The 26,053-nt window shown below is 49.9% G+C and overlaps 1 protein-coding gene across 3 annotated transcripts in view; it reads left to right on the forward strand.

Moving 5' to 3' along the window:
* Positions 1-26,053, forward strand: part of SPTBN1 (spectrin beta, non-erythrocytic 1) — a 185,233-nt gene that overhangs the window by 131,395 nt on the left and 27,785 nt on the right. For all 3 annotated transcript variants that reach the window (XM_054728110.1, XM_008162131.3, XM_028139908.2), the window contains 15 exons: positions 931-1,104; positions 5,923-6,014; positions 6,817-6,897; positions 7,278-7,393; positions 10,204-10,316; positions 11,075-11,262; positions 12,365-12,482; positions 13,482-13,640; positions 14,293-14,595; positions 14,898-15,051; positions 15,561-16,431; positions 16,519-16,656; positions 17,449-18,205; positions 19,093-19,295; positions 23,846-23,936. In XM_054728110.1, the coding sequence (XP_054584085.1) occupies positions 931-1,104; positions 5,923-6,014; positions 6,817-6,897; positions 7,278-7,393; positions 10,204-10,316; positions 11,075-11,262; positions 12,365-12,482; positions 13,482-13,640; positions 14,293-14,595; positions 14,898-15,051; positions 15,561-16,431; positions 16,519-16,656; positions 17,449-18,205; positions 19,093-19,295; positions 23,846-23,936 (3,558 nt within the window). The remainder of the gene's footprint in view (positions 1-930; positions 1,105-5,922; positions 6,015-6,816; positions 6,898-7,277; positions 7,394-10,203; positions 10,317-11,074; positions 11,263-12,364; positions 12,483-13,481; positions 13,641-14,292; positions 14,596-14,897; positions 15,052-15,560; positions 16,432-16,518; positions 16,657-17,448; positions 18,206-19,092; positions 19,296-23,845; positions 23,937-26,053) is intronic.

The raw sequence follows: 26,053 nt of genomic DNA on the forward strand, positions 1-26,053 counted from the left end.
TGGAATGTCTTCGAGAAGGGGAGCTGTGCCTTGCCTTGAGCCTTGAAAGGTGTGTGGGGTATGGTGAGGTGGCCGTGGAGGGCAGCCCCACGTCAGCCAGGCCGAGTGCATCCTTCTGGCTAGGGAGGTGTGCACAGCCTGTCGGAGTATGTGAAATGGTGAGAGCAGCCTGAGGTGCAGCTTCTGCTAGAAGGGGAGGGGGGGTGGGGGTGGGGGGAGGGCATGAGCATGCTCTCAACACAGGCAGGGTTATAGAGACACTGTGTGTGTGTGTGTGTGTGTGTGTGTGTGTGTGTGTGTGTGTGTGTGATGCTTTATTTAAAATGTTTACTTTCGGAGGACCTTTTGGATTTTGATATACCAGTAACTGGGTAAAAATGAAGAGACATTTGGGGTATTCACATCATCACACTACTCACATTTTTTCCCCTTTATCCTTTCTTTTCAGTAGGTCACAGTCTTTAACTCAATCCCCTCCCCATCACCTTCACAAAACCACCTGATTCTCCTGTGAGCCATCCTTAGGAATGACCCAAACCAGCAGGTGGCAAGCCTAATGTTAGGGTAAAGCAGCCATTAAATCCTCAGATTTAAACACATCTGCCGAAGGCTGTGTGCATGGCAGCAGAACCTCTGAAAGTCGATGAAAACGGGGTCTGTTTTTCTCTATAAACTTCCAGTTTCTACAGGCATTTGTAAATTGTGTCGCTTCCAGGACTAAACAAACTTCCAAAGAGTGATTGGTTACCATCCCTTAAGTAAACTTTTCTCTTCAGAGGCTGTTAGTTAAATACTGTCCTTGGACTGAACAAGCACACGTGGCTATTAATGCTTTGGTTTGGGTAGGAGAGTGCGGCATGAATGGGCAGGAGATCCGGGCCTGCCTGTACCCGTTGGGTGATTTTCCACCTTCTGCTCACCCTTTTCTAGCCTAAACCCACCAAGGGGCGAATGCGCATCCACTGTCTGGAGAACGTGGACAAGGCCCTCCAGTTCCTGAAGGAGCAGAGAGTCCACCTTGAGAACATGGGGTCCCACGACATCGTGGATGGGAACCACCGGCTGACCCTGGGCCTCATCTGGACCATCATCCTGCGCTTCCAGGTAAGAGGCTTGGCGGAGGGGTTCTGCCTTCCTCTCGGGTGCAAGCGTCTTGTGAAGCTGGCCTCCCGTTCCAGAGGGGCCAGGAAGACCAGGTTGAAATGGCAGCTCAGGGTCAGGTGTGCGGGGCTGTGTGTCACATCCAGCTGCCCTGTAGGCACAGCTCCCACACCTCCCTCAGTTTTGCTGGGCCCTGAAAATCTCGGTTCTCCCCTCAGATCAGTCGGCTCAGAGCCGCATCCCCGCCCACCACTTCACCGGCACCTACTCTAAACGTCTGGTGTCTGCTGCTCAGCTCTCAGGAGCAAAGGTGTAAGATGCAGTTGATGCTCAGTTACTAGCACTAGGCTGTCTGAACGTCACCAGATAAGACAAGTGTTGTTGGGGGCTGTGAGAGCAGGTGGTAGACCAGAGGGGTCAGACCGGACCTGGGTTCAGCATCCTTGGTACTTGGGTTCTGGCTAGGAAAGAATTCAGAGCCAAGACTCAAACTATCAGAGAACATTTATTTGGAAAATCCCAGAGATAGAAGAAGTGATTTGTAGCAGAAATGGGCTTAGGGAACAAGTTACAGAGGCAAAGCAAGGACTTTTGGAGCTTGGGAGTGAGGAAAGTAATGGTTACGTGCCTGGGGGCGGGAGAGGAGGAAGGGAGAGGCTCTGGCCTCCTCTGGGGAGGGAGAGATGCTGGGTCCTCTGTCCTAAAGGTTTTTTGTTTTGTTTTGTTTTTAATTGAAATTTTTCATTGTTCAGAGTATTACACATGTCTCCTTTTCCCCCCATTGACCTCTCCCCTGCCATTCCCTCTCCCCAGCACATGCCCTCACCCCCCTACTGTCTGTGTCCATTGGTTATACTTATATGCATGCATACGAGTCCTTTGGTTGTCCTAAAGGTTTTAAAGGTGGATTTATTAGGGGGTGTCCCAGTGGAAGATCTCAATAGAATATTCAGCAGCTTTTCAGGTGTGTCCTTTCAGGGTTGGGATAACCATGATTGGTTGGCGCCAGGGAACAGGGGTTCATTATTCAATACAGCTGGTCCTGAGGTCAGCCAGGGCCTTTGCTTGTCTGGTTTTGCTGCTTTTCTGGGCCTGGAGCTGGAATACAGTTGAGGCCTAGATGTTAATCTCTAGGGCGGAAAGGTCAGGGGGCCCAGACAGCAAGGCCAGCGATATGCTAAGGGAGGAAAAGTCATCCTGGGGACCAAGCCACACCCTACAGTTGTCCTTTGCTAGACACCTGGGGTGTTCTACCCTGGTGGCCTCTATACCTGGCCCATCGTCCTTGCTCTGCACATGTCTAACTGCCTTCCACAGTATCGTAGAATATTTTTAGGAGAAGCTGTTTAGGATTATGGCACGTGTGTGGGCTTCATTTGCACCTCCATTCTCCTTTGGATGTGAGGAAGTCGTGTTCAGGGGGGATGTGCAAAAAGCTTTAGGCTTGTGTGGGTTTATAAGCATGTTGTGGGTTTGTGTAGTCCAGGGAAGGACTTTAAATATAGAAATCTCTGAGCAAGGAGCTACTCTTAAGGTCTGAGGAAAGGGCGGAGCCTCGCTCAGGATCACAGGGCTGGGCAGGCTGGGCTGCAGCGCAGGCGTGGCCCCCTAGGGGAGAGCTCAGCGGCTCCGGCTCCGGAGACTGTGCGGCTTCCTCCAGGAGATGCTTCACGCTCCCGGCTTCCTCCAGGAGATGCTTCACGCTCCCGCTCTTCAGGAAACACTCCTTACCATAGCGTCAGGTTACTCTGCAAACAGATATCCTGACAGGCCTGTCTCCTCCTCGAGGTGTTCTCTGCACCTTCCTGTTCCGCCCCTTTGATATAAAGTCTGATGGATATTTCTGGTAAATGAAAATCTCACTAAAAGGCAAAAACAAAAATCAAATTGTAGCTGTCTTTGTCTTTTAGGAAAACTCTGAGGTCACCCTGTAACCAATCCTTTTCCTCCTTGTTTCCCCTGGGACTGGGCTGAGTTAACAGTGTCTGGGTGTGTATGTGGGCAGAGGGGGTGGGGGCTGAGCTGGACAAAAAGACGCCCTGCACGGGCGGTTCCCCAGCCCGGCTAGTCCTCTGACTAATTCAGATCCCCTGTCCCAGCCCTAGTGCTCCTAAGCAAGCAGGTCTAAGGAGGGAACCCCTGTTGAAGATGGCAGCATCAGTCATTAATGGAGTTAATTACAACCACCAACGATTTCATTTTTAAACAGCTCTTATGTAGGCTTCTGTCATTTAATTTCAGAATGATTTTAAAATGGAGTGAATGTCATTAAGCTCACTAAATACTGCTCTTGGTTTTAGGCCAACAGGTGAAATCAGCTGGACACTCTTGGAGCCTGACTTCAGTTTTGCAGAGTAAAATAGTTGTGTTTCTGTTGCTTCTTCCTGTAGTAGTCAGAGCCTGGAAGGGCATCCTGATGGCGGCCTTGCCACGCCCGGGCAGTGCCCATGTTGGTGAGCTGGCAAACGCAGCCCTTTCCAGGATTGTTAGCGTGAATTGGGTTGAGTCATTGACTAGCTTCCTGACAGCTGGCCCTTTTCTGTACTTGAACTTGTAAATGCTGATAGGTACTTTCTCTCTTTTCTTTGAGGCAGAAATAGAGGCTGCAGATGTCACTGCTTGGGCTGCCTCCTTGGTGTCTTACAAACCCAGCTTTATTAAATCAGCACCCATTCCACAAATACAGGGTGGGGCAGAAGTAGGTCTAGAGTTGTGAGCACACACAACACAGTTTTTATTTTATTTTGTTTATTAATTATTCTATCACTTTCCATGTGAACACTGTAAACCTACTTTTGCCACACCCTGTATTTATTGATTCTGCATCAGCCAGGGGCCAGCTCACATCCTGCCTCCTCTGAAGCTTCCCCACCTGTTTACAAAGATCTCTCTTCTCCCCAGTACCTAAATATACAGATTTGTCTTATGTTCCCTGTGAGTGTGTGTGTGTGTGTGTGTCCCTGTCCAGGGTATGGCCTGCCCTGTCTGTACTTAGCAGTTAATCCATGAACTACTGACGATGACAAGTGATAAGAGGCAAAGGAAGGGCTTTAGGAGCTTGGGAATGAGGAAGAGAGTAAAAGATGGCCCTGGCCAGTGTTGCTCAGTGGTTAGAGCGTTGGCTCCACGAGTCTCAGGTTCCATTCCTTGTCAAGGGCACATACCTGGGTTGCAGGTTTGATCCTCAGGCCCGAGATGTGTCTCACATCAGTGTTTCTCTCTCCCCATCTCATTCTCTCCCTCTCTCCCCTTCCCTCCCTGCCACTCTCTCTAAAAATCTATGGAAAAAATATCCTCAGGTAAGGATGAACAAAAAAAAGAGAGAGAGTAAAAGATGGTGTGGGAAACTGGAATGAAAGTCTTTGCGTTTGCCTAGTCCAGTGGTCGGCAAACCGCGGCTCGCGAGCCACATGCAGCTCTTGGCCCCTTGAGTGTGGCTCTTCCACAAAATACCACGTGTGGGCACGCACGTACAGTGCGATTGAACCTTCGTGGCCCATGCGCAGAAGTTGGTTTTCGGCCTGGGCGAGTCTGTTTTGAAGAAGTGGCATTAGAACACTCAAGGGGCCAAAGAGCCGCGTGTGGCTTGCGAGCCGCGGTTTGCCGACCACTGGCCTAGTCAACAGAGCCAAATATCAACAGTACAACGATTGAAATTTCTTTTGAGAGCCAAATTTTTTAAACTTCTTCTAACTCCACTTCTTCAAAATAAACTCGTCCAGGCCGTGGTATTTTGTGGAAGAGCTACACTCAAGGGGCCAAAGAGCCGCATGTGGCTCGTGAGCCGCAGTTTGCCAACCACGGGCCTAGTCCGAACAGGCAGCTGTCTTCATTCCAGAGGGGATAGACTGCTTCTTGAGCAGTGGTTCTCAACCTTTCTAATGCCGCGACCCTTTAATACAGTTCCTCATGTTGTGGTGACCCCAACCATAAAATTATTTTCGTTGCTACTTCATAACTGTAATTTTGCTACTGTTATGAATCGTAATGTAAATATCTGTGTTTTCCGATGGTCTTAGGCTCTACAGCAGGGTCACCTTTACATTATGTATTCACTGACTGTCTTAGACCATCGGGGCTGCTGTAACAAAATACCACAGACGGGGTAGCTTAGACACAGTAGGAATTTACTTCTCCATTCTGGAGGCTGTACGTCGGGTGAGGTCCTATTCCAGATCGCACATGTCTTGTCCTGACATGGTGGAAGGGGCGTGGATCTCTGCAGCCTCTTACCCAGTCCCTCTCACAACTTAATCACCCCCCAAAGGTCCCACCTACAAACACTATCACGTTTGAGGGCTAGGATTTCAGCGTAAGAATTTGGAGGGGACACAGACGTGGAAGCACAGCATTTCAGTGCGTGCTCTCTCTGTGAGGTTGGGTCAGCCCTCAGCCAGTGATGCACACATCATCCTCATCCATGAAGGGCACACCTGGTGTGAAAAAATGTTTGGTTATGAAACACTGAACATAAGGGTTTTCTGGGGTCTGAGGAGGTTCAAGGTGTACCATATGAATCACTGTGCTGGCTTCCGGTTGGAACGATGGGCTAGCTTGAAGGTGGACATGACCCCTAATAGGAAGTCATGCAAGTAACTTGCCTCTGCTTCCATCTTATCTCTGTGCAAAGTGGGCAATCTAGTCTGGCTGGTGTTCTGGGAGGTGAACCCTGGCTTCAGAAAGCAGCTGTCAGAGGAGGTGGGCTGCGGGGCTGGGCTTTGACCCACAGTTTCCTCTTCATGTACATGCAGACCAGCTCTTCGAGGCTGTCGTTGGGCAGCTGACCCATCTGTCCGTCTGATGTTTCCTTGTAAATCTTAGATCCAGGATATCAGTGTGGAAACGGAAGACAACAAGGAGAAGAAATCTGCCAAGGATGCGTTGCTGCTGTGGTGCCAGATGAAGACAGCTGGGTGAGTGTGAGCTCAGAGTCCGGCCCGTGGCCCAGGCCGAGTTCCATGCGGTCGTCACTTCCAAGGTGCTGACAGGTGTCCCCCTCCCACCGCCTCCACTGAGAGGTCTTGTTAACTGGCGAGTGGTTGATAGGCTGACCTTTCAGCTGGCTCTCAGCGTGGTGGAAGGAGTTCTGATTTATATTCTGGACCTCTCATCGCCACCATCTCTTTATTAAGGAAGCTCCAGAGGGCAGTATATCTTGAATTTTAAAACCCTGAAACCATGTTTAGGAATCACATCATGATATTTAACAAAAAAAAAAACACAACACCAGTCGTGGGTTTTCTCCTCCCTTTTATTTCTGCTGCTTCGGGGGAGTTTTGTGCAGTAACCATAGGAGTACTCTTTGTACATTATTGCCCCAGATTTCCTTCCGTATATTCTTTCATTGAAATTTCGGTGTCAGTATTTTTTTAGAGAACCCCATCTTTTTTGTTGCTCACTGAAACTGCCGTGGCTCCTAGGTACTTGCTGAGAACCGATTATGTACCAGGTTAAGTGGAGAATTACTGTCGGGACTGCTTGGAGGACAGATGTGTCTGTAATGGCTGTGATCAACAATAAGTGTGGACACCATAAAGGGGATCAAGTTAGAGATGAACCTTTAATCAACTACAGATATGGAGTTTTATAATAATCAAGATGGTGTAGAATGGCTGATTGATTAGGGGTAGATTTCAAACATGGGGAAGTTTTTCAGGGAGGAAAACCTATATATGATAAGTCTGTTGTTTTTGTCTTGTGCTTTGTCTTTGCCAGGTACCCCAACGTCAACATTCACAACTTCACCACCAGCTGGAGGGACGGCATGGCCTTCAATGCACTGATACACAAACACCGGTAAGCACTTCGGGGGTGGAATGTGTACCTTCTTCTATAGCAGATCTGGGTGACGTTGGATCCCCATACCCATTGCCTTCGATGTTGCATTACAGTGGAAATTCCTGCATTCCATGTGAGGAAAATGTGAGAGAATGTGTAAAGTCTCCTAAACCAAATAGACGAGTTCTCTCATTGTCTCTCATCCGTTCTCCTAATGAACTTTGGAGACTTTATTTAAAAAAATCAGGTTTCATTCATTGATGGTTGAATAATATCCTAGAGTTTTACTCCCCTGAGTGGTGACTTGAACACTTTGGGAGTAATAACCATGTCGAACTGGCCACAGAATGTGTTTGCAAGCCGTGGTTTTTGTCGTGTTCCGTTGTCGTTCCGCATAGGCCTGACCTGATAGATTTTGACAAGCTGAAGAAGTCCAACGCACACTACAACCTGCAGAATGCATTTAACCTGGCAGAGCAGCACCTGGGCCTCACCAAACTGCTGGATCCTGAAGGTAAGGGCTCGGGATAACAGGTGGGACCTTCAGTGTCTCTAGCACTGAGGGGTTAATACAAGGTCTGTCTTGTATCTGTTTTATTTGTACAATGTGCTTTGCGAATTATCCAAGGGAGAGGAGCTCAATTTTGCTGTGAGAATTACTCGAGGATTTGTGCAAAGGATTACATTTGAAAAGGCCTTGAAAAATGAGTGTGATTTAAACATGTTCTGAAGGAGAGGGCATGCCAGGCAGAGGGACTTGCGTGAGCAAGGGGTGAGGAAGGCATGCTTTGGGGACCAGCAGTTCACTGGGAATGGCGTTTAGAGTGACAATAGGAAATACCAGCGCAAAGGTGGGTGGGGTCCAACAGGTCAAACTTTTTGGAGGGTATTCAGCAGGCAGTGGTCAGCAGCTGTGCTCAGGAAGAGCACCTGCCATAGGCTCCAGGGAATGGTTGGTAGCTGGCTTTCACCCCAGGGCAGCAAGCAGCATGGGATGGAGTGCGTGGAGATTGAGGGCTGGGCCCTTGTTAGGAGGCTGTGCAGTGTTTGCTGATGAGCGAAAGCGTAAATGAGGAAGGTGCATCAGGAAAGGGGAGCATGCGGGTGGACGAAGGCGTAACACTAACAGTCCCCTCCCAGTGGCTGCTGGGAGGCACGGAATCACATTCTCTGGGTGGACTTGATCCTTCTGCTCTGTGAGTCCCCGCAGCAAGCCCCAAAGACAGACCCAAAGGTGACGTGGAGTCCACCTGTGTGAGGGCAGCTCCCCAGCTTGTAGTTCCCTTGCTTAACAAAACCCTAATTCTAGGCTTCTTTTTAGCATGAGTTATCATGGGCACTTTTTTTCAGTTTTGAGAAACATAAGAGGATTTTTTTTGTGTGTGTAGTGCTGAAGCTTTTCAGATCCTCCTCACTGTGAGCAAGTATTAGCGAGAGGAAACTGTGAGTGAGTGAAAGTTTAAAGTTCTTATAAATATAGAACAGGAAGTTTAACTCCCCAAGGGCAGATTGAGGTCATGAGGCTGCCAAGCTGGCTTCTTGCTTTTTTTCCAGTGCATCAGATTCACTGATATGTTCACTACAGGAAGCTGAGATAAAATGATCTTCGTGCTAGCCCGTTAAATGACTTCTCAATATAAACAGAAAACTAACATTCCTTGGGCTGTGATAAATCTTCATACTTAACCCCCACCTTACTGTGGGAAGCCATTCTTCCTCAGCTCTAGCTCTTTGATAAAGAACCCTTTATTTTTGCAACCACTGTGACAAAATCTTTTTAATAACTTGCTCATTAGTTCATCTTTCTAATCACCACCCAGTATGAAAAGGGAGTATGATCCCCTGGATTACAAAACAAGGGACTGAAAATGGCAGTGGATGTGATGTCACTTATCCTGTGGGTTTGAGCTTGATTATTAGTTGTCCTTACTTTTATTAGTAGACCCAGAGAAGAGAGCCTTTGGTTAAAATGTAGGTAAGTTTAAAGAAAGGTTCTGTCTGCTCACTCCTTCCCGGCTATGTCAATATTTTGTGTTTATTGAATTGCATACCTGACCGACATTTTTCTCTTGTTTTCCTCCAATTTGCTCTCCTTGGAGCACACACTGATGGGACTGAGCAGACGCAGGAGTTGATCACAGGGGGTCCTGGTGGGGGGATCAGTAGGTGTGTTTCTGGCTCCCAGGGTCATTGGCTGCCTCGGTGACACTGGGCAGGGCGTTTTCAATCGAGCTCTGGATCCTAGTGTTCTCATCCTTGAGTAAGAGAAACAACCCTGTCTCACGCAGGGCTGCCAGTGATAGAAGTGAGGGCGCATGTGTGAATGTACACTGAAAAAGAGCCTGATCCATTAAGAGTCATCCTCTGCGTTCTTCTCTTGGTCTATCTGAGTTGAGTACTTACTCAATAATGCCAAACCGGGAAGACTTGTTCACTCACTGCCATCTTTACTCCTTTGCTCCCTCTCTCAATTGTTTAAAATATATTTTTATTGATTTCGGAGAGGAAGGATGAGGGGGAGAGAAGTAGAAACATCAATGATGAGAGAGAATCATTGATTGGCTGCCTCCTGCATACCCCCTACTGGGGATTGATCCCACAACCTGGGCACGTACCCTTGACCAGAATTGAACCGGGGACCCTTCAGTCCTCAGGCCGACGCTCTATCCACTGAGCCAAACCGGCTAGGGCCCTCTCTCAATATTTGTTGATCACAAACAAAGCAACACACTAGCAATTTGGGAGGTGGAGTGATGAGCACAGTCCTTACCAAGACAGAGTTCCTATCCTCAGGGACTCAGTCTTAACAAGACACATAAAACGTGCATAAATAGTTAGAGTGCCGGGCGGAAAGTGTTATGGGTGACCATATAAACGAAGTCCTTAGGAGAAGAGAGAGAGACAGTAATTCTGGCTGTAGGGATTAGAACTAGCTATGGTGGAATGGTAACTTTTCAGTTGGATCATGAAAGACTAGGAAGAAGGTGATGGAGTGTGGAAGGCCATTTCGGGCAAAGGAAAGTTGAGAGTAAAGGAAAGGACAATGGGAATTCTGGGGTGTGTGGTGAAGAGTCCAGTTTGGTGTAGATTCTTCTCTGCCTGAGAAGAATTAGTCTCTAGATTTAGAAACGTCTAGAATAGCGCTTAGCAATAGTGGAAACCTGATACACAGTCAGTGGATGGAAGGCATAACTATAACTCTCAGGTACAGAAAGCGAAGACACTGGCCTGCTCAGCGTTGACCACTTGTTCCAGGGTGTTCTTGCTGCTTGAGTGGCAGCCCTGTGAACACAGTACTGAAGGGACTCTCCCCCTCGGTTACAGATATCAGTGTGGACCACCCTGACGAGAAATCCATCATCACTTACGTGGTGACCTATTACCACTACTTCTCTAAGATGAAGGCCTTGGCTGTTGAAGGAAAACGAATTGGGAAGGTGAGCTCACACCAGTTTTATATGTTGTGAGACCTAATTAAGGTTCACATCTTAATGGACTGCCTGCCACTGAGCTCCTTGCCCTCCCATGAACGCATAAACGTAGCCAGGAGCAGTTTGGGCAGGCTGTCCGAATGGCAGGGGAGTAGGCAGCATCCCACGGAGGGAGGAGTGGTGGCTAAAATATTTAGGAAAGGATGCGAGGGGGCATCTCAGACCCGGAAACATACCTCCCCTGACCTTACCAGAAAATTGGGCATTGAAAATCTGCTTGAGCCGGCTGATGTCATGGGCCTGAAGTCCTCCTTCCCACCGTTGAACAGGCCTCAGTATTATGCTTTTTATTTCTCGTTTGCCTGCCACGTATTTCAGAACACCTCAGGCCAGATGACCTTGTCTTCTCAGTACAGTAGGAATGGAAAGTTCATGGGCGTTCATGGGCCAGGACCACGCACAATAGAGCCCTTTGTGCTTCTCTAGAGATTTGGGAGCTTAGGCAGCAGGAGTCATTCGGACTCTTAAACCCTGTGCCGGGGGCTGGGAGTTCCAGAGCCAATTCCACTTGAGTTAAGATGGCATTGCTCACAAGTAATGGTCACAGTCCTAGTGCCTATTAAACAGTTCCTCAAGGTTCAAGTGCTCAGAGCGGAGTAGCCTAGGACCCTGACTGAGTGTGCCTGTGCTCATAGAGGGGTGCCGTCACGTTTTCCTCCTGTCGTGATAACGCCGTCTTCCATCTCTCTAACTCCTCCTTACAGGTGCTTGACAATGCTATTGAAACAGAAAAAATGATTGAAAAGTATGAATCACTTGCCTCCGACCTCCTGGAGTGGATTGAACAAACCATCATTATTTTGAACAATCGCAAATTTGCCAATTCATTGGTTGGGGTTCAACAACAGCTTCAGGCATTCAACACGTACCGCACTGTGGAGAAACCACCCAAGTACGATGCAGATTGGGATGCACTGCCATTAGTGTGGGGGAGAGCTCGCTGCAGTCACAGACCCCCGTTTTCTGACTTGCACGGTCTCGTCTCTGAGTGAACGCCTCTCCCCTTAGCGAATGCTACTCCTTTCATCTGATCTGTGTTGCTCTGTGAGCCCTTTCCAGTAGATTGTGCCACGGATAGAGGAGACTCTGAGGAAATTGTGCAGGTCTCCAGTTCCTTATCCAAAACTCTGGTGCCTGGTGTATTTCAGAATTCCGTATTTTTTGGATTTCAGAGAAGTAGCAGTTGTGTGTATGTTGTGTACTAGGATTCCAGTTGGGTGTGAGGAAGTAACCCATAATCAGGCCCACTAATAGATCCGTAGCAAAATGTGTAAATATTCACGTTGTGTTGGAGAGAGACAGACAATCATTTTACTGTCCCCAAAAATTTGATTTTCCACATCTTTTTAAGAAATAAGGATTGGTTACCTTATCTCTTACTTATAGTTGGAAAGTTTTTCCTCCTTTTTCTGAAACTCCACTCAGTTGTGGATTCCTTGCTGAGGTCTCTGAAACCCATTGACCAGTAGTCATATGAACTAATTCTTGCTGAATGCATTCAGCTGTGCACTCCGAATGAAGTAAGTCTGTCGCCCAGGACTTACGGTCTAAACCCGTGGTCGGCAACCTTTCAGACCTCACAGACCACCAGTGATCCATGGACCACCGGTTGGCGACTACTGGTCTAAACGAAGCATGTCAGACTCTCGGCCGGCGGGCTGCACGTTTGACATGCTTGGTCTAAACCTTGAATGAGGTGATTAATAAAAGAATGCTATTACGTGCTCCTAAATATAAATCTCAGAAACAACAAACAACCAATCACACAAAAAATTTCCACAGTTGGGCACACTTTGAGGTCTGAAATACCCCAAAACTAACCCACTCTGGTTTCTCTAACACGCGTCTCACATAAATCAGACCACAGATAAATGGCTTTTTAAATTGCCTGGCTCTGTGAAATGGTTCTTTTGCCAGAAGCAAATTAATATTTCCCCTTGGATTGAACAAAATAATAATAAATAATGTTTACGGTGGTTGTTTTCTGTGCTTAGATTTACGGAGAAGGGGAACTTGGAAGTGCTGCTTTTCACGATTCAGAGCAAGATGAGGGCCAACAATCAGAAGGTCTACATGCCCCGGGAGGGGAAGCTCATCTCTGACATTAACAAGGTAAACCCCTCCCTCTGGTCCTGCTTGGGCCCGTCCTGTAGAGTCCCGGTTCTGTTGCTGGGTTCTGTTGCTCGGTCTTGATTGGCTGAAAGGGTCCGTCTCTGCCTGTGGAATTAGGGGCAGGTGTTGCTCGGGTATCGCAGAGGCTCAGGGGATACTTGCGCTGGCGGGTCTGTTGGAGGTTTGGGGAGAGTGTTAGATTTTATCAAACCGGCTTGGGTTCTGCCTGTTGAACTTGTTACTCGTCTGTCAGAGGCAGTTGACTCAAACATCTTTAAATTGGGGAATGGAGAACACAAAACCTTATGTCATGTATCTGGAATCCCTAGAGGTCGGGGCTGGCTCCTCTGTCAGAGAAGCTATTAAATGACTTCCATTATCATGCCCTGTTGTGTCTGCAATTAGAGAATTTCACAGGGAGCATATTTCCAAGTACAAGTTTGAAAAATCTAGAACTTTGGTCAGTTGTACCCATTTAGAGTCTTTTAATTGGAATTTTTTAAAATGTCATGAAGATGTATCTCATAGAAATGAATTTAATGTGTATAGTCAGTCAGTAAGGATTTTGGGAGGGAAATACACAAATGTGTGAATAAAAAACAGTGGCTCAGGATGGGGTGAATGAGAGTCATAATAAGATTTCTTTCAGAGAAAAATCATTTATCTTTTTTATATGATCAGAGCTGTTGAAAATAAGTACTTTGCTTCCTCTCAGTTAAAGTAAGATTTATTATTTAGTTAGTTGACTTGCTCCATATCTACAGTGTTTTGTTTTCCAAGAACAACACAGGACTGTAGATTTAGATAAGGGAGAGTGTTCCCATGAGGCTAACTGAGAGGAAACTGCTTTTTTTCTCAAGGCTCCAGAGGCAGTGGGGATGGGAACGGGACTTCCCTTCTACGTCCTTGGGTCTCTTGGAGAAATCCTGCTAGCTGCCGACTGGAGCCAAGGAAAGTGCCTTGGACATGGCAGGAAACCGTTCTTTTTCACTTCCGTAGGCCTGGGAAAGACTGGAAAAGGCGGAACACGAGAGAGAACTGGCCCTGCGGAACGAGCTCATCCGCCAGGAGAAACTGGAACAGCTCGCCCGCAGATTCGATCGCAAGGCAGCTATGAGGGAGACCTGGCTGAGCGAAAACCAGCGCCTGGTGTCTCAGGTTCTGCTCCCGAATTACTCGAGAAACTGCCCGGGGCTCCTCTAGAAATGTAGGCTGTACCCAGGGCCGCTGGGCGGCTGCTTGTCAGCACCCGTATCTGAAGTAGCTGGCAGGTCTCTGCCCACTTCCCGCGAAGGGGATGTTTATACTTTATAATACACTGTCTCTTCTGTTTATCCAACTTTTTACCGAGCTGGAAGCAGCTCAAGCAGTTTGTTTAGAGCCAGTGAGTGTGTGTGAACTGGTCACATTTATGTAATTTAAAAAATTCCCTCTTTTCCTCAATCTTTGACCAACTCGTCTTTCAAGGCAGTCAGATGGGTCATGAAATAATACAAATGCCCTTCTTTTCTGCTTGGCTCCACGTAAGCGATCACCTGCTCCAGGCACGTTAAGCCAGGTGCTAGAAACGAGTTGGACCCCTTTGTAATTGAGACGGTGCTGATTTGCTTTGGGGAGGGAGCGTCTGAGAGCAAGCGTGGAGTTTCAAGGGTCCTGGGGAAGGCAGAGACCAGCCCCAGGGTTGTGGGGTGAACCTCAGGGGGTGGTGTTTAGCTTTAAGACCACCAAAGACGAACGTGCGCTCAGGATTCCACCCCTATTCTGTTTCTTTGTTCCAATCAGATGGCTTTTTCATTCCCTTTCTCTGTAGGACAACTTTGGATTTGACCTTCCAGCAGTTGAGGCTGCCACGAAAAAGCATGAGGCCATTGAGACAGACATTGCCGCATACGAGGAGCGTGTGCAGGCCGTGGTTGCCGTGGCCAGGGAGCTCGAGGCGGAGAACTACCATGACATCAAGCGCATCACAGCGAGGAAAGACAATGTCATCCGGCTCTGGGAGTACCTGCTGGAACTGCTCCGGGCCCGGAGGCAGCGTCTTGAGATGAACCTGGGGCTGCAGAAGATATTCCAGGAAATGCTCTACATTATGGACTGGATGGACGAAATGAAGGTAAAACTCGACTGCAAGGAGGCCAGAGCTGATCCCGTGAGGCCTCTCTTTTCTGGGACCCACCCCTAAGCCCCAGCATGCGCTGTGCCCCTTGTCTAACTGCCCACTCTGCAGAGCCAGAGAAGGGCCATGGGAAGAGTGTTCTAGTTGCTTATCATCTTCTTCCCCTAAGGACATGGGAGGACGGCTGGCCCCGGGGAGGGTGCGGCTTGGCGGCTGGCTCTCAGCTTGCTTGAAGATTGCAAGATGCTGAAGTCAAGGTTGTATTCACTGGTGTCCTGTCTGTTACCTCTTGTGCGCAGGTGCTATTATTATCTCAAGACTACGGCAAACACTTGCTCGGCGTGGAAGACCTGTTACAGAAGCACGCCCTGGTGGAAGCCGACATCGGCATCCAGGCAGAGCGGGTGAGAGGTGTCAATGCCTCCGCCCAGAAGTTTGCAACGGATGGGGAAGGTGAGGATGGACCATTCCACACGTTACCTCCTAGTCACTCGAGTCCCACCTTTGTAGAAGCAGATAAATTCTGTGTGGCAATGGGGCTTTGGAAGTTACAGCGAGCCACAGGCCACGAGTTTGACATGCTTGGACTGTGGTGGATACATGAGAGTCCGTGGGGTAGCTGTCTGAGCCCTTTAACTCTGTCTTGCTTTTCTCAGATGGGCATGTCTTTTCCTTAAATACTCAAGTGCTCTTGGTTTTGAATGGCTTGATGCTTGGCAGCGAGACTTTGCCAGACCACACTTGATATGGCTGTGTACCAGCAACCTGGTGTGCGTGCTCTTAATTCACCAATGCCCCTCTCTCCAGTTCCCGTCAAGACCTTAGAAGGTGCTCTGTGGCCTCATAGCATTAGCCCTGCTAACCTAGTAGCAAGGACCTGGGGTGTAGCTTACTGCCTGCAAACGAGCAGGACCCTGTGCTAACCTCTGTTGCACACCCATTCCTTCCTTGGCGTTCAACAGGCTACAAGCCTTGCGACCCCCAGGTGATCCGAGACCGAGTGGCCCACATGGAGTTCTGTTACCAAGAGCTTTGCCAGCTGGCGGCGGAGCGCCGGGCCCGCCTGGAAGAGTCCCGTCGCCTCTGGAAGTTCTTCTGGGAGATGGCCGAGGAGGAAGGCTGGATACGGGAGAAGGAGAAGATCCTGTCCTCCGACGACTACGGGAAGGACCTGACCAGCGTCATGCGCCTGCTCAGCAAGCACCGGGCCTTCGAGGATGAGATGAGCGGCCGCAGCGGCCACTTCGAGCAGGCCATCAAGGAAGGCGAAGACATGATCGCCGAGGAGCACTTCGGGTCCGAGAAGATCCGGGAGAGGATCATCTACATCCGGGAGCAGTGGGCCCACCTGGAGCAGCTCTCCGCCATCCGGAAGAAGCGCCTGGAGGAGGCCTCGCTGCTGCACCAGTTCCAGGCGGACGCCGACGACATCGACGCGTGGATGCTGGACATTCTCAAGATCGTCTCCAGCAACGACGTGGGCCACGACGAGTACTCCACCCAGTCCCTGGTCCGGAAGCACAAGGACGTGGCGGAGGAGATCGCCAACTACAGGCCCACCATCGACACGCTGCACGAGCAGGCCGGTGCCCTCCCGCAGGAGCACGCCGAGTCCCCGGAGGTCCGGGGCCGGCTGTCCGGCATCGAGGAGCGCTACAAGGAGGTGGCGGAGCTGACGCGGCTGAGGAAGCAGGCGCTGCAGGACACCCTGGCCCTGTACAAGATGTTCAGCGAGGCCGACGCCTGCGAGCTCTGGATCGACGAGAAGGAGCAGTGGCTCAACAACATGCAAATCCCGGAGAAGCTGGAGGACCTGGAGGTCATCCAGCACAGGTGAGGGGTGGGGCGCCGGGGCGCCAGCCTGCCTCGCGCTACCAGTCGTCACCAAAGGGGTGACTACCCTCTCGAACTGCCTTTCAGATTTGAGAGCCTGGAGCCGGAAATGAACAACCAAGCTTCCCGGGTCGCAGTGGTCAACCAGATTGCACGGCAGCTGATGCACAGCGGCCACCCGAGTGAGAAGGAGATCAAAGCCCAGCAGGACAAACTGAACACGAGGTGAGCGTGAGGCCAGCGGTGCGGGGCTCGGGTGTGCGGGGCAGGGAGGCTGCGGTCCCTTGCTGAGTGAGCCTTGCTGTCAGGAACTTCCTGTATTGGGGTCAGTGGCATTGTGGTGCTGATGTCACCGCATTGGCACCTGCCTTTCGACATACCCTCATTTTGCAAGACGTGTGTTTTGGGTGATGTCATTCAGAGCACCCTGGCGCCTGCCCCTCCCCACATCAGAAGTTAGGGCCTTGGTGAGGCATCAAGGAGGCTCCTGTGCTGTCCCTCTTAAAACAATTTCTGGAACAAGATTTAGGCATGTTTGAGACATAATTGGCCAATGAAAGTCCCGATCATCAAGGTAGACCTTTGTGTCTGTCTAATCTTTCTGTTGAGTAAACACGTTTGAATAGGTTGTGGTGGTGGATGGGCTCAGGTCTGAAGGTCACTGTCAAGTATTGGGTTTGGAAAACGTTCCTTGGGTGTGGCTCAGAGATGAGTGAGATGTGTATGGCAGACAGGGGTTAATTGACTCTTTGGGGGACAGGTATGTTGTCACGGCTCATGCTGGAGCTCTATCACGAGCCCTCGTCCTGACAGGCTTTTTCCAGCTCATATTGCACCTCTGAGCTGTTTGGATAACATTTGATGTCCATCTGCTGAGTGAGATGATTTTCCCAAAAGCATGCGGTCAGAGCAGAGATGGAGGGGAAAGGGCAGCTGTGACCATCACTGTTAATGCCGTTCGGTCATGTGCTGCCAGCATGGTCCTCACGACCCTCCCTCTGCCGTCCGCGCCCACAGGTGGAGCCAGTTCAGAGAGCTGGTCGACAGGAAGAAGGACGCCCTCCTCTCCGCCCTGAGCATACAGAACTACCACCTCGAGTGCAACGAAACCAAGTCCTGGATTCGGGAAAAGACCAAGGTGATCGAGTCCACCCAGGACCTGGGCAACGACCTGGCTGGCGTCATGGCCCTGCAGCGCAAGCTGACCGGCATGGAGCGGGACCTGGTGGCCATCGAGGCGAAGCTGAGCGACCTGCAGAAGGAGGCGGAGAAGCTGGAGTCGGAGCACCCCGACCAGGCGCAGGCCATCCTGTCCCGGCTGGCCGAGATCAGCGACGTGTGGGAGGAGATGAAGACCACCCTGAAGAACCGCGAGGCCTCCCTGGGCGAGGCCAGCAAGCTGCAGCAGTTCCTGCGGGACCTGGACGACTTCCAGTCCTGGCTCTCCCGGACCCAGACGGCCATCGCCTCGGAAGACATGCCCAACACCCTGACCGAGGCGGAGAAGCTTCTCACGCAGCACGAGAACATCAAAAACGAGATCGACAACTACGAGGAGGACTACCAGAAGATGAGGGACATGGGCGAGATGGTCACCCAGGGCCAGACCGACGCCCAGTACATGTTCCTGCGGCAGCGGCTGCAGGCCTTGGACACCGGGTGGAACGAGCTCCACAAGATGTGGGAGAACCGGCAGAGTCTCCTCTCGCAGTCCCACGCCTACCAGCAGTTCCTCAGGGACACCAAGCAGGCCGAAGCCTTTCTCAACAACCAGGTGACGCGCCTCGTTCCCTTGCCTCCTCCCCGACCAGGCCTGGCTGCCTGTAGATGGGTTTAAACACCCCTGGATGCGATGGGGAGGATGGTGTGGAGACGGTTCCCCCGGCTCCTAAGGCAGCGAGCCCGGCGCGGTGCGGAGGACCGGACCCGCGGGGCTGTCTGTCCTGCGCGCAGGGCGGTGGTTTCAGCTGCCACTGAGGACCCCTGTGTTCACAGGATGTCCTCGTAGTATCACATTCAGTTGTTCAGTCAGCCTTTTTTTTTTTAACGAATGGCTGTCTTCCTAGTTTTAGATGAGACAGGGCCTTCACCCGATGACACACAACACAGAGGTTGGAGAAGGAAAAGCCGCCGAGGGTGGTCGGCACCATCAGGGCTGTTCCTCTGCTGTGGAAGTCAGGGTTTGGAAGCTGTGTCACTGTTGCCCTCGTGGCTACGTGAGAGGACCCCTGTGGCTGACGCACAAAGCTTTGCTTGCTCTCCTCCCTCCCTCTGCGGAAAAATTTAGAGCATTTAATCCTTTAGGGAAATTCAGTCACTTACGGAGTCCCTCATTAGGTGTGGCCCGGAGATGAGTAAGATGTATATGGCAGACATGGATTAATTGGTTCTTTGGGGGACAGGTATATTGTTACCACTCTTGTTGGAGCTCTTTCGCAAGCCCCTCTTCCTGTCAAGCTCCCCCCACCCCCCACTTACAACTTTTGTTTTATCCGGTTCTTTGGATTATTTCCCAGTGTAGTGAGTAACGGAGCAGATACGGTGAGGTGTGGTGCAGGAGAATGTAGGACCCAGGAAGGAGTGTCTCCGTTATGCTGAAAGTGAATCGCGGTTCATGACGTCTCGTTCTCCTGTGACTGTTTCTTTCTCTTTGTAAATAAGGAATATGTTTTGGCCCATACCGAAATGCCCACCACCTTGGAAGGAGCTGAAGCAGCTATTAAGAAACAAGAGGACTTCATGACCACCATGGACGCCAACGAGGAGAAGATCAACGCTGTTGTGGAGACTGGCCGGAGGCTGGTGAGCGATGGGAACATCAACTCGGACCGCATCCAGGAGAAGGTGGACTCTATTGATGACAGGTACAGTGTTCGGGGGCTCTCAGAGGGGGTCTTGCACCCTGGGGCTCTCAGGCACCTTAGTCACTGGCCAGAAGTCCTGGGGGCTGTAGGTATAAATTTCCCAGCGGGTGGGGCATGGGCACCTAGCAGAATTTGGTCTGCCTATCACCGAAAAGCCGCGAGCAGCAAATGGCTGCCTGAAATGGTGATTCTCATTGTAAGACGTGCACAAGTGTCCACAAAAGGAAGGAAAGCCTGAGACACCAGATGGATCCTCACCCAGAGACTTGTGAGAGCAGTAACGCTGAGTGGCCGTCGGGTATGAGCCACGCCCTTCCAGCCTTGGTGCAAGCACGGCACCTGCTGGGACCCTAGACCTTCCCCAGCCACGCCCACATCATCTGGGCCCACAGACGCCCCGAAGCCTCTCAGGGGGGCGTTGCTGGTCCCCAGGACCTGGCAGAGCCACAAAGGAGCCTCATCAGGCCTTCCTTAGAAAATTGGCTTGCGCAACGCTGTAAGGGATCTTTTCCATGAGGTGGGAGAAGACCCTTTTCCTCTTTTGCCAAGGCAGCTCTACGATTGGTTGATTGGGTGTCCATTCTATTTATTTGCAGTTCTAAAAGAGCTATTTGTTTGCTTATTTATTTGTTTTGCAGTTCTAAAAGGTTTTTCTCCCTGCTTAAAGGACTGTCTGACCTTCACCTCTAATTCTCACCCTGCCTTTGTTATTACTAAAGGGGGAGGTGCAGGCTGGCCAGTCACTATCCTCTGTTCCAACTCATCTTCTCTGGTCCCAGACTGGGCTGCATTTAGGGCTTATTGTGAGATTGATTCATCGAGAAACAAGCCCTTCCTCAAGGCTTCTCCGGCCGCCAAGTACAGTGAGCAGGAGGAACTTGCTGAGGTGTTCCCCTGCTTACCCCACCCAAGAGGGTCTCTCGGGACCCGGAACCCTGGGCCAGATTAACTTTTTATGGTTTGGAGGAGAAAGGGAATCACTGTTTCCCCATAAAGCTCCTCCCAGTCTCCTGCACTGATTTCATGTTTGTTCTAAGGATGCCACTCTAGAATAGGGTATAACAGATTAATTGTAATTCTGTGTCTACTGCTTTTAAAACAGCTACAAAAAAGAAAAATTTCCTCCACCAAACCCCTCTTAAATGAGTGAGAAGCAGGGATTGAGCAAGAGAAAACCTAGAGGAAAAAAAATTTCCCTTCTCCCTGATGTTAAACCTCTCATTTTTGTGACCGCCATACGCCATGCTCCTCCGAGGTAGGCACACAGGGCTGATTTCCGGCCAGTGGGCTTGGCCCTCAGGGACACGTGTGCTCAGGCACTGCTTTGCAGCTTCCCCGATTCTGTAGCTGTGAGGGATTGTTGGGAACAGGTGGATATGAGCGGACATTCATCAATCAGGCCTCAGTGTGGCTTAACCTCCCTTTTGTCCTTGGCGGAGAGCCTGGCTCCTGGGATCCCACGGCCTCCTTAGGATTTCTGGTTTTAGAAAGAAATGGGAAGAGGACCCTCTCCTATCCATAAGCATAAGAAAGGAGGAGGGGAGCTTGCCGTTGGTCAGCTCCCAGGATGGTATTAACTGAATTCTGGTTCTATTTTAATGTCCCCAGAGGCCTCACGATCTGAAAGTCTGAGTTCCAGGTGCTGTAGGGCACAAGCTAAGTCAGCATCTGCACCTTGGGTCTGATCCCCTGCCCAGAAACATTCTGAGGCTTCCAGGAAGCTGGTCTCCTCGAGTGCACCTTCATTATCACGTGCTTACATTCTAGAGAGCTTGTCAGTTACCACTGAGTTTGTTAAAATGAGAAAGTTCTAGAACAAAGACACTGGCTCTTAACAGATGTGGGTGGGGCTTGGTGGGACGATGGGACTGAGCCTGCTGTCCCAGCCTGCTCTGCTGCTTCCTGTCTCTGATGGGAATTCCAGCCACCGGGAAATCCTGGGAGAGCAAGGACCAGCGTCAGCTCCATAGAGTCAGGCCCCATCTCACATGGGAAAAAGCTGGAAGTCCCCAGGCTCCTGTGGTTCTGTGCTTTTCCCAAGAACCTGAGTTTAACCCAGCATCTGCCTCATGTGATGAGGGCGCCTTTGGGTCTTGTGATGGGGTGAGAGATGGAAATCCAGCCAGAGATTTAACCTTGCCCCCAAACAAAGAGTGCTCTTAGGACTGTGGGAAACTACGGCCAAGTTTTATAGACGATCCTTCCCTATAATTAAATCCATGACCCAGCTTTGAAAGACCTTCCTGAGTTTCGCTTCATGAACGATTTCAGCCGCCACTAGTAAACAGTTAGGCCACGCGCACTTCTCTCGAGGGTGTTCTGAGTCAGCAGCATCTCAGCCGCCTGCATAGATAGCTGCTCTCAGTCTGCTGAGCACATCACTCAGAGGCCATCATCCCGCCCTCCCCATAGCTCTGTGTCATGTGGACACGGGGCCCTAAGTCACCATTCAGCTTTTCCTTCATGGTCCTACTGTAAGAAAAATACTGCCTGGGCACACACCTGCTGGGCGCACCCAAGACTTGATTATCTCAGAAATGCATTCAGGATTCTGTCTGGTTGTATTTCTCTCTTAGTGAATCTTCTCAGACAGTGTTTGAAGTTGTTTTTATTCCCGTGTCCTGTTGTAACTGCCAGTATAGGTTCTTCTTGCAGCTGCAGTACTGTTGTGAGATGCTGAGGAAGGGAGTGACAAGTCCCTTCATTCAAGGGCTTTGACTAACTCCAACTCTAATCACCTCCTTCTAAGAAATTTGCTTTCTTTTTATCATCTTAAAACCTCCCACAACTAGTGACTGGGACCTGAGGGTGGGGCGCTTGAAGAACTTTTCTGGGCATTCCTTCCCCTCCCACATTTTTAGATGACTTTAGCCCAAATACACCAACAACATTAAAAAAGTTATTTGTAACTTTTGGTCTCTGACAAAGGATAGCAATGAAGTAAAGGGGATTGGCCTTTATTGTTGTTATAGAAACAACAGAATGTCTAAAATTGGGAATGGCGGGCAGGGGGTGGGGGGAGACTACTACCTTTAATTTCATCCCTAGCACATGCCATTTCAGTTTTCACCTTCTAATTGTGCTGTGGAGTTTTATATCGTTGAATTATACGTGAGCCTTTTCTTTTAGCATTATATAAGGAATATTTTTCTATTCTCGCATTTTGTCTAAGTGGTATAAGCATATTAAGATTGTTTTCCTGCCGAAACCGGTTTGGCTCAGTGGATGGAGCGTCGGCCTGCGGACTCAAGGGTCCCGGGTTCGATTCCGGTCAAGGGCATGTACCTTGGTTGCGGGCACATCCCCAGTGGGGGGTGTGCAAGAGGCGGCTGATCGATGTTTCTCTCTCATCGATGTTTCTAACTCTCTATCCCTCTCTCTTCCTCTCTGTAAAAAATCAATAAAATATATATTTTTTAAAAAAAAGATTGTTTTCCTGAAGCGTGGGACCCCTTTCAACTAAAGAAATTTAGTCATCGTATGTGTCTGGCACATACCTGGCAGTTCATCTCCATCCACGTTATCCTGTCGTTCTGCAGTCACTGGCGCCTGTAGGGGCAGAGGGTTTTCCTTTGATTCCCCAGGCAGATAACGGCTGCAGTGCTGCTGCTGCCACTTGTTTTGCCAGCACATGTGGCGTGTGGCATTGCTATTGCGTGGCATCACTATTGCGTGGCATCTCTATTTCGTGGCATCGTTATTCCGTGGCATCGCTATTCCATGGCATCGCTAGAAGATCTTTCTTGCTCCTCCTTGAGGAGGGTTCTTTAAAAGTCAGTCAGCAGTTTGGTCAGGGTGGCTCAGTGGTTGGGCATCGACCTATGAACCAGGAGGTCATGGTTTGATTCCCCATCAGGGCACATGCCCTGGTTGCAGGTTCGATCCCCAGTAGGGGGTGTGCAGGAGGCAGCCAATCAATGATTCTTTCTCATCATTGATGTTTTTCTCCCTTCCTCTCTGAAATCAATAAAAATATATTATTTAAAAAAAAAAAAAGTCAGTCAGCAGCAAGTGCTGTTTGTCATTGTGGAGAAGCAGAGTTTGTGATCTCTCCCAGCCCTGCCATGGGGACTGGCAGGGTCGGGGGAGAGACCTTGCCCAGGCACATAAGCATGAAATTGCTTTGGGAATCAGAATGAAAAACTCAGACCTCCCCATCTATATTTTCTTAGCCATGTACATGCCCTGTCACCCAGTTACAGGTTCCTCGGAGATAGGTTCACGGTGTCTAAAATGGGGGTTTGTACACCTGCGAGCTCAGGGTCCCCTCCCCCAGCACTAGATTAGGAAGCACCAGGTTTGTACGGCTCATTTGACTGCGTCCTTGGCCTGTTGTGTGGCTTAGACAGGTGTTTTGCTCTCTCTTGCACCATGACTCACTCATTTGGAGGATGCTGAGAGCTCTTGTTTATCTTGTCTCCTTGGCATAATTGAGAGCTGTAAGCAAACTTTTCAGCATACGTGGAGACCCGGGGAAGAGATCGAATTGTGAAGTCTGTGTTTCCAGATTTTCTAATTTTAAAAAAATGTTCTTATTGTCATTATAACAGACACAGGAAGAATCGAGAAGCAGCCAGTGAGCTTCTGATGAGACTGAAGGACAACAGGGATCTTCAGAAATTCCTGCAAGATTGTCAGGAGGTACGTCTCCCTCTCACCTCTCCCTTCCTGGTTTCTAGCAAGAGCCAGCCAGCAATTTGGCCGAAGAGCCCCTGAAATAAAACAGAGGCCAGAAATTCATATCACATGGTTTTCAGGTGGGCAGTATGGTCATGCCAGTTCTCCAGCTACAACTTACCACTTAGAGTGACTAGATTATTGTAAGCTGGAATATTACAGGCCAGAGCTGTGCTGTCCGTTGCAGTAGACACTAGCCACATGTGGCCATTTCATTTTACGTTAATTAAAATGAAATAAAATGAAGAGTGCAGCTGTTTTTTGAGTGCTCAGTAGCCACCTGTGGTTGGTGGCTGCCACACTGGGCAATGCAGGTGGAGAATGTTTCCATCATCTAAGAACTTGATACCAGACAGCGATGTCCTAGGATAGTCTGTAGCCTAAAAGCATTGAATACTTGAACTGCTTAAAGCAATGTCCAGTCTTTCCAGTGGGCTGGAAGGAACTAGAACTGGCTACCCAGTTAAGAAGCAGAGATTTAAAAGATACATTTCAAGTTTCTTATTCACTTAAGACCTTAAAATATCCACCTTTCAGCCTCCTTAGAGTGATGTCTAATATGCCAAGAGCAATCAGCCTGACTTCAAACTCTGACTTTTAACATGTGGTGTTAACCTGTGGTTCTTATACTGCTTTGTGCTCCCTGAGTACGTGCATAAACAAGCTTGGGAAACCACGGTTAGCCGGAGAAGCGCGGTCTCGCTGCAGGCGTGGTTGGAGAGACGCCTCTAGCTGACTTCACGTGTGTGCGTTCCGGGCCGCGTCGTCTTTCTCTGGGTGCCAGAGAACAGTGGTGTGGCCTGGGCCGCTCTAGCTTTTTAGACTAAATTACCCAGAGGCAAGAATGGGGTAAAGAATATCCAGGTGAGGCTGTAGGGGCTTTGGGGGGCAGTGTGGGGACGGGGTCAAGTGGGATGCTTAAGAACGTGGCTCAGATCATCACAAACACCTGCCATGTGAATGTGTGGCTGTGTGTGAAAGGACATACGGCTCTACCAACAGTTGTGTTAGAGCAGCCTTTCACGTCCATTAAACTGCTGTCTTGCTGTGGATCTGGCAGTGTGCTCCAGCAGCTAAACCTTAAGAAGGCAAGTCCCTAAATTACGCCGTTTAGGGTCTGTCTGCCTGCAGCACCACATTGATGGATCTAGGTCTCCGGGGAATTTGCCTGGAGCCAGGCAGGCTGAAGACAAGAGTGCCTGCCCCTGCCAGTGACTCGAGCATGAATAATCCATTTGAGTAGACGGCTCATTAGAGAGGCATTCATGTCCCAGGACAGTGCACAGCGGAGAGTAATGGGGTCTGAAGTTGGCCGTGTGGCGTTGCGCTCTGCGCGGCAGTGAAAGCGGGTGGCCCTTCCGCGTTGGAGGGAGTAAACGGGACCAGGAGATGTGTGCAGCCTGGGCTGTGCGTTCCACCGACTGCAAGTCCCTGCACAGCCCTGATGCTTCCCTCCATCAGTGACTTGTTTTAACCTCAGACCGTACTTAGGGCGGATGGTGGATCCATGGGATTCCAGGCTCTTACTTAAAGGGCAAGTTAGTGAGGTGAAATTCATTGACCTGACCCTGGTGAAACCTGGGCTAACTTTGAGAAGGTGAATGCCCGGAAATGAGCAGGAGGTTGAGGGGACCAAAAGGACCCTTGGGAGAAACCCGGTTGAAATTTCCAGCCCCTGTTTTCCATTCACGTAAGTGTGGATTCATAAATAGAAACGTGTAGGAAAAGTAAACGTAAAATGATGGTCCCTCCCAGTGGAATCACAGCAGATAGTCCTAGTGAGTCTGGGTCTTTGTTGACACTCGTTGCAAACTGGCATCTGTAGTTGTAAGGAGTCCGCCCCTTACCCCAGTGCTGGGCTGTGCAGAAAGGGCTCGGCTGGGCGGGTGTGTCCTGCAGGTGCTTCAGGTCTCCTTGGGGCTGCTCTGGTTTGTCTTTCCTTCCCCTGAGTCTCACTACGTTAGTGCAGCCGTAGTGTCTGCTGGGGGATGTCGTGTGGTGGTGGAATTTAGGTCAGGTTCGGGGTTTCAAAACCCTTGGAGTTTGAAGCACAAGCAAAGGGGTGATCTGTATTACTCTGT

Source organism: Eptesicus fuscus, chromosome 16, assembly GCF_027574615.1.
Source record: "Eptesicus fuscus isolate TK198812 chromosome 16, DD_ASM_mEF_20220401, whole genome shotgun sequence".
NCBI lineage: Eukaryota > Metazoa > Chordata > Mammalia > Chiroptera > Vespertilionidae > Eptesicus > Eptesicus fuscus.